General features: G+C 55.3%; 1 protein-coding gene across 1 annotated transcript; it reads right to left on the reverse strand.

Annotated features, from left to right (window-relative positions):
- Window positions 1-322: 322 nt before the first annotated feature.
- LOC135810538 (uncharacterized) lies at window positions 323-6,667 on the reverse strand. Its single transcript, XM_065324056.1, has one exon. It carries the CDS (start codon window positions 6,665-6,667, stop codon window positions 323-325), a length of 6,345 nt encoding a protein of 2,114 aa, XP_065180128.1.
- Between the last annotated feature and the right edge of the window lie 769 nt (window positions 6,668-7,436).

The raw sequence follows: 7,436 nt of genomic DNA on the forward strand, positions 1-7,436 counted from the left end.
AGAACAATGCATCCAATAGTCCGTGTCCAGACACACTATCTAATGTATAGTCAAGGAGAGCCTCGTGAACATCCTCCCCCTCGAATACGCGATGAGTTACCTCGCAGCGTATTCCACTACTACCTAGCTTACAATTGCATGTGTTGTACCTCTATCGGTCTAATCACTGCGTGGCAAAAAGATGTGGTAAACATAAAAATGATAACACTGTGGTGCTTATGCGATATGCCTGCAATGTATGCTGCATCTATTGAACTACTGCTTCTGTCTTACTTGTGTTACCACCATAACTGAATACGTACAGATCTAGCTGCCATCTTCTCTATTCATCTAGCGGGCAGATCTTGGTGATGGGACGGGTGATTCGCTTCCCGCCGACTTGCACCTCCACAACACGCACGTGACCATCTGGGCCCGGCTTGGTCTCCATGACGCGTCCGAGTGGCCAGTGCCCACGTGGTGCATCCGGTTGCAATACCAAGACGATGTCTCCTGCCGCCACGTCTCTCCGTTCTTTTAGCCACTTCCGTCTCGCGTTGAGAGTCGGCACCCACTCCTTGAGCCAGCGCCGCCAGAACTGCTTCACCACGTCTTGAACTTGCCGCCATCGCTGGTTGGGGTGGAAACCTGTGGTGTCTACGCTTTCTGGGGCGAACTGACCGCCCATCTGACCCGTCAGAAAGTGGTTCGGCGTTAGCGGCGAGCTGTCGTCAGGGCTGGCCGACTGGTACGTGAGCGGTCTGCTGTTCATAAGGCTTTCGGCGTTCGTGAGCGCAGTTGCCAGCATCTCATCCGTCAGGTCAGCATTGCCGAGAACTGCCTTGAGGGCGCGTTTCGCCGCCTTAACCATTACTTCGTGGACTCCGCCGAAATGCGGGGCTAGCGGCGGGTTGAATTTCCAAACCACCCCACGGTTGGCCAGGGACTTGAAAACTGCGTCGTTATCCAGAGCCTCCACCAGTTCCCTCAGCTCACGATCGGCTGCCACGAAATTCGTCCCATTATCTGAAATGATCTCCAGCGGTTTTCCACGGCGCGCGACCATCCTTGAGAACGCGTTAAGAAACGAGCTGGCGTCGAGGCCGTAGCTCATCTCGAGGTGTACGGCTCGGGTTAGCAGGCAGGTGAAAACGCAGAGGTAACGTTTGGCTTGGCTGCGTCCTCGCCCTTGTTTCGTTAAGTATGGGCCGCCATAGTCTACCGAGGCTCTAGCGAAGGCTCTCAACGGTGTAGCGAGCCGGACCTTCGGCAACGGCGCCATAACTTGCTCTGCCGTCCTGGCTTTGCGACGTCGGCACACCATGCATTCAGCTTCCCACTGGCGTATCTCCTCTCGGGCAGACTCCAGCCAGAACCGTTCTGTCAATGCCGCGAGCGTCTCGTTCGTGCCTCCATGCTGTCGCAGCTCGTGGTGGTGCTTCACGATTAGCGACGTAACTTCATGTTTCCGGGGTAGAATGATCGGGAAGCGCGTGCTGTACGGGAGCCAGTCAGCTAGGCGGGTGCGGCCGTCACAACGTAGTAGGCCATCCTCATCCAGTCGCGGACACATCTTTGCTAACCGCGATGCTGCTGGCAGAGTCTTCCCCTTCTTCAGTGCGCTGATGTCGTCACCAAATGCATCCTGCTGCGCTCCGTAGATGATGGCAAGTTCCGCCGCTTCCAACTCTTGGATGTTTAGCTCTCCGCTGACGCGGTCCCCTTGTCTGCAGTTATTGACGAACCGGTTGATCCATGCCTGAACTCTCACAAGTCTCGTCCAGTTGGAGTAGCGGCTTGGTTGCACGACGGTGATCTGCTGCGTCACGAATGCGCTCTCAGACGCCTGCACAGCTGCCTTGCGAACTTCCGGGTCGTCGCTCAACCCCGAAGTATCCTTTAGCTCCGTGGCTGGCCAGGTTGAGCCGTTGCTCAAAAACGCCGGTCCTTGCCACCATAGGTCTGCGTTGACCAGGTCGTTGACGCAAGCTCCTCGTGATGCCAGGTCAGCTGGGTTCTGTCCCGTAGGGACGTAGCGCCACTGTCGCGGTGCGGTACGCTGCTGGATGTAGCTGACGCGATTCGCGACGAATGGTTTGAACCGCCGACTGTAGCTACGAATCCAGTGGAGGACCGTCGTGCTATCGCTCCAGAAGGTGACAGTACTAAGTGGCACGTCGAGCACTTTACTCATTCGAGTGGCAACCTGATGGCCGAGAACTGCCGCCATGAGCTCGAGCCGGGGAATGCTGGTAGCGGCGGTGGGCGCGACACGACTCTTCGACACGAGGAATCTGCACTCCGCTGTTCCATCTTCGCGCACACTTCTCGCATACAGAACAACTCCATAGGCTTCGCTGGACGCATCGCAGAATGCATGCAGCTCGAGCTTGCCGGTCGATGCTTCAAATTGACGCGGGACTCGGACGTTGCTGAGCTCGCTCAACTCTTGGAACCATTGCTGGGCTTTATCAACTATCGCGTCGGGAAGTTGCTCGTCCCAGTCGACGCCACTCATCCAGCATTCCTGCATCAGCATCTTGCCTCGAACGACGAACGGCGATATGAAGCCGAGTGGGTCGAATACGGCTGCTGTCCGCTGCAAGAGGTAGCGCTTTGTGATACGCTTGGGCAGATCCGGTTGCTGCACGCGGAACGTGAACTCGTCATCGAGGGCAGACCATGTCACTCCGAGCGTTTTTACCGATGGTAGGTCTCCCACCGTCAGGTCGACATCCGCTGCGCGTTCTTCTTCTGGGATCGTACTCAGCAACGCAGTCGAGTTGGATAACCACTTTCTCGGTCGCATGCTTGCCTTCCCCCACAGCTCCATTAGGTCGTCATGGAGCTTGGTACCGTCGGCGACCGTGGCAGTACTGTCCATCGTATCGTCCATGTACGTACTGTCCAGGATGGCCTCTGCTGCTGATCGGTGGGTATCGACGCTTGCGTCCGCGACTTGGCGGGCGACATACTGAGCCAAGAATGGCGACGCGTTTACACCGAAGACTAAGCGGTTGAACTGGTACTTCTTGACCGGACCATCGGAGGCCGGGTCCTGCCACAAAAAGCGGTGGTACGGCCTGTCCTCGGGGCGTATTGAAACTTGCAGATACATCTCTGCTACGTCGCAGGCAACGGCGATGGGCTTTCTTCGGAACCGGGTGAGAACATCGCAAAGGTCTCGCTGCAACTTCGGGCCGGCGTGGATGGCGTCGTTAAGTGAGATGCCGTGGTAGGAGGCGGCTGCGTCAAACACAATCCGGACCTTAGTTGTCGTCTTCTGTGGCCGCACAATGGCGAAGTGTGGCAGATACCAGCATTGGTCGGTAGGCGCTTCGTCAGTGACGTCGGTGATATATCCTTTCTCGAGGTAATCTTGGATCACTCTGGCGTATGCTCGGGCTACTTGCGGTTCACGTTGCAGTCGTCGACGTGTTGACTCCAGCCGCTTAGTCGCCATATCAACGTTGTTGACTAACTCCGCCTTACGACTGTTCCATGGTATCGATACTTCATACCGGCCGTCTACTAGCCGCGTGGAGTCTTCCACTAATTTCACCGCTGCGGCCTCGTCTGCCGATGTTGGTCCTGGAGCCGCATTGTCCGTCTCGACGCCACAGCTGTCGACCTTCCAGAACTGTTGCAGGGCTTGCTCGACTCCTGCAATTGACTTGTCTCCACCGACGTAGTACGAACGGTTGGGCTGTGGGCCCTGCGTCTGCTTGGAGTTGGGTGCTCTGAGCTTCCCTACGCAGGTCCATCCGAGCGGTGTTAACCTAGCGACGGGTTGCCCAGGTTCACCAATGACGTCACGCGTCGATACGTGCAGCTGGACTTGGTCACTGCCGATCAGCATATCTACAGTGTCGTGTTCTCCCACCGCTGGGAACGGAATCTCCCTCAGGTGCGGGTAGTTACTAGCCTCTTCTAGCCAGTCGACTGCGCGAAGGTCGCCAGTCACGGATTTGTCGGTGGTGTACGCCGTGATCGTCTGCTTCAAGTTGCCATCAACACTCCTCAGCTCGATGTCTACTGGCATAGTCTCGAACGTCTCCAGTTTGCCATTGAGCGTGCTGACCGTCGTCCGTTGGCGTTTGCCACTCAAACCGAGTCGAGTGGCGATACTAGTGTGCACATACGTCACAGTGCTGGCATCGTCCAGCAAAGCGTTGACAGTCACTGACTGCTGACCGTTGCACAGTGTCACCGGGATTGTCCGTAGAGCTACACGGTCCGTCCGGCGCCCTTGTGCCACATGTGTCGCTGCTTCTGGCTCCCCCTCTGTGACAGTCGTGACCAGTGATGTCTGGGGTGCGGGCTTCTCAGCTTCCGGAGTTGGCTGTGCGCCGCCGGTAACATTGCTGCCATGGAGCAGCGGGTGGTGATGTTTGATGCATCCACTAACCGGGCACTCACGATCACGGGGGCAGTCCTTGCCAGCATGGCCACTGCCCAAGCACCGGAAGCACGCGTTGCTCTGCTTGGCGAGCCGCCAACGCTGATTGACCGACATGACCTTAAATGCCGCACACTTCCACAGGGGATGTGCGCCTTTGCATACTGCACAGTTGACGTCGCTCTTCTGTTGAGCATGATATGCGTGGTTGCGACTAGGCGGAGCACTACGCCTCTGGAACCGGTTATCTCGGGGTGGTTGCTGCTGTTGGGGCGTGGTTTTTACTGCTACGCCGCTCACCGTTTCTGCCGAGATCATCATTAGCTCTGATTCTACTCGTGCCCATTCGAGCAGGGCTTCGACGGACTCTTCTACTTGCCGATCATACCGCCATCGATGGTACTGTGCAAGCACACGTTCGTCGAACTTACGGAGGAGCTTCTGGTAGAACGTACCAGCCTCCAGTTCTGCGGCCCGGCCGCTGTCTTTCAGGTTGATGACTACTACCTCGAGGAGCTCCGTGAATTTCTCGAACTCGGACGCTCTGTTGTAGCCAACCTTACCGAACTGCTCGATTTCTTCTACGTGGATCGCGACACGCCTGCGTTCTCCGCCATACTTCCTGACCAGTAGCGCTTTGGCGGCCTCGTACGCAGCAGGGGAATAGCCTAAGCTATCGATGGAGTCCAGTGGGTCGCCGACTAGGTACTGCCTGAGTTGCAGTAGCTTGTACTCTGGTGCTGCCGGAGATGCGTCTATGCATGCCATGAACGCCGCACGCCAAGACTCGAATTTTCTTTTGTCGCCGTTGAATGTCGGAATGCCGATCTGCTTCAGCTGACGCCATGGTTCCGGTTGGTGAGGTGCCGTCAGTGCACTCTGCGGTTGTGGCATGGTGGTGGACTCTGCAGCAGGTAAGGCTAGACCATGCTGAGTTGTCATGCTTGGTGTCTGTGCGACCATTTGTGGGACGTTGCTATAGGTTGCATAGCTAGGCTGCGTGATGTTGTTGCCTGTCCACATAGGTTGCTGTGTTCCATACTGGTTGGGACTACTGAATTGCATACTTGGCATGGCACTGTAGCTGTTAGCACCATAACTACTACTGCTGTATATGTAGCTTGCACTAGCAGATGCAGGATTCGCACTAGGGGTAGGGTAGATCCTTGGCATAGAAAATGCACTTGCACTGGTCAAGTGCTGCCGAGTGGCAGGCTGTGAATGCGTCGACCTCACTTTCGATGCCTGCGATGCGTGGGCTGCGATGCCCTGACTTGCCTGATGCTGCCTGCCCGCGGCAGGCCGACTTGCACTGCTAGATTGTGCACTATACGAAGTGCTCGCGGTCGCACGTGTTGTGACTTCTGCTGCACCGCGTGGTTGGCGCGGAGCTTGCGTCTTCGTAGCGGATGTTGCACTTGAGGCGGTCGGCGCCACCACGAGTCCTGCAACTGACGAGGTTTGCGTTACGACACACGAACTCGTGGCGGGTGGCGGAGCTGCCACTGCTGTCTGCGTGACCTGCGGGACTTCTCTCTGAGACTGCTGTTCGTGCTCTGAGGAGATTTGGATTTCTTTCGTTTGATCTCCCCCATCCGCGCTCAGGCCGGTTGGCGTTCGCCTTTCATCACTAGCTTGCGGCCATCCCTGAACTGGTGCGTGGTGCTCCTCGTGAATGGCGGCAGCTACGTTCACGGCATCTCGGGGTCCCTGAATGGATAAATCACTCAGGCTCTGCGAAAGCTGACGCGAGTTCAGCGATCGTCTCTGTAACGGTAAATACGGGCTAGCCCCACGTGTGCGTGCGTCGTATCTACTATCTTGAAACTGAATTGACCTTTCGTCATGCGAACTATCGTGAGGTGCTGCATACAGCCTCCTAGATCTAGGGACAGGGTCTTCTACTGCGCCTCTGCCATACTCAACAATCATGGCCGATGCCTCTGCATATTCTTCTTGCAACTTCTCAAGTTCTCTCAACATCTTCTCTGCCTGACTATTGTTATCCTCCGTGGTGTAAACACTAACGAGCTCGGCAATTACGGATGCAGCTCGTTCGTAACACTCAGTCAACACGGGTGAGCTTGCTACCTGATCAAATGACAACTCACCGGAACTGACCCGACGGAGATCGACGATCAGGGTCCTTCTCGCGTTGGTGAAGTCCGACTTCACTTGCACTTTCAGCGCTCTGAGTTTGCCTGAGTCCAGGGCGACCGCCTCTGGTTCACTATCCGAAAGTGACGTACCAGACGCTTGCGATGCCACCTCCTGCTCCGCATCCTCCATGCCTGCAGTGCTCCGATTTTCGGTATCGGACGTGCTCATGACTACAGTTCTCTCTGTAATCAACTTCTACGAAACGCGATCAACCATCAGCTCTGCTACCATTAATGTTCCGCAGGACTACACCACGCTAGTCCATAAACATTGAAACTGTGATGGATCGTAACTACACACTGGGTTCTTCGTTATAACCAAAACGCAAACGTGCTATTAGTGAGTAAAAGCAAAGTGTAATCGACAGACGCTCTTCGTCTCACTTGGACTCTAACTCTCTAAACGTATTCTGACTTCTGGCTTGTGTAACTGAGTCCAAGCGACCAATATTATGCTATAGATGAATATCGCAGCACAACTGCAGCGTAGCTAAGGAAAGGTGAATTGCCTAGAGGCAAATGCACAGCTTGTCGCGATAGAACTGCGACCACATAGGTGCAAACTGACAATACTGAAACACCGGCGATGCCACAAAGTGTCTGGCGTGCCCACTACTAGTCTATTGACATGATCTATGGAAAGGCGCCTACACGTCTACCTCAAATGTCTAAGTACCGTGAAAATGGATGAATACAAACCAGCAAAGCGCCATAATGCTGTAGGGCATGCACATAGAATCGGTATGGCTCGTCTAGCCTGCAGTTACCTAAAGTACCATACATGCACAGAACAATGCATCCAATAGTCCGTGTCCAGACACACTATCTAATGTATAGTCAAGGAGAGCCTCGTGAACAAAGACATTCTTCTGGCACAAAAACAACAGAGAACTTCCACG

Source organism: Sycon ciliatum, chromosome 1 (genome assembly GCF_964019385.1).
Source record: "Sycon ciliatum chromosome 1, ocSycCili1.1, whole genome shotgun sequence".
Taxonomy (NCBI): Eukaryota; Metazoa; Porifera; class Calcarea; order Leucosolenida; family Sycettidae; genus Sycon; species Sycon ciliatum.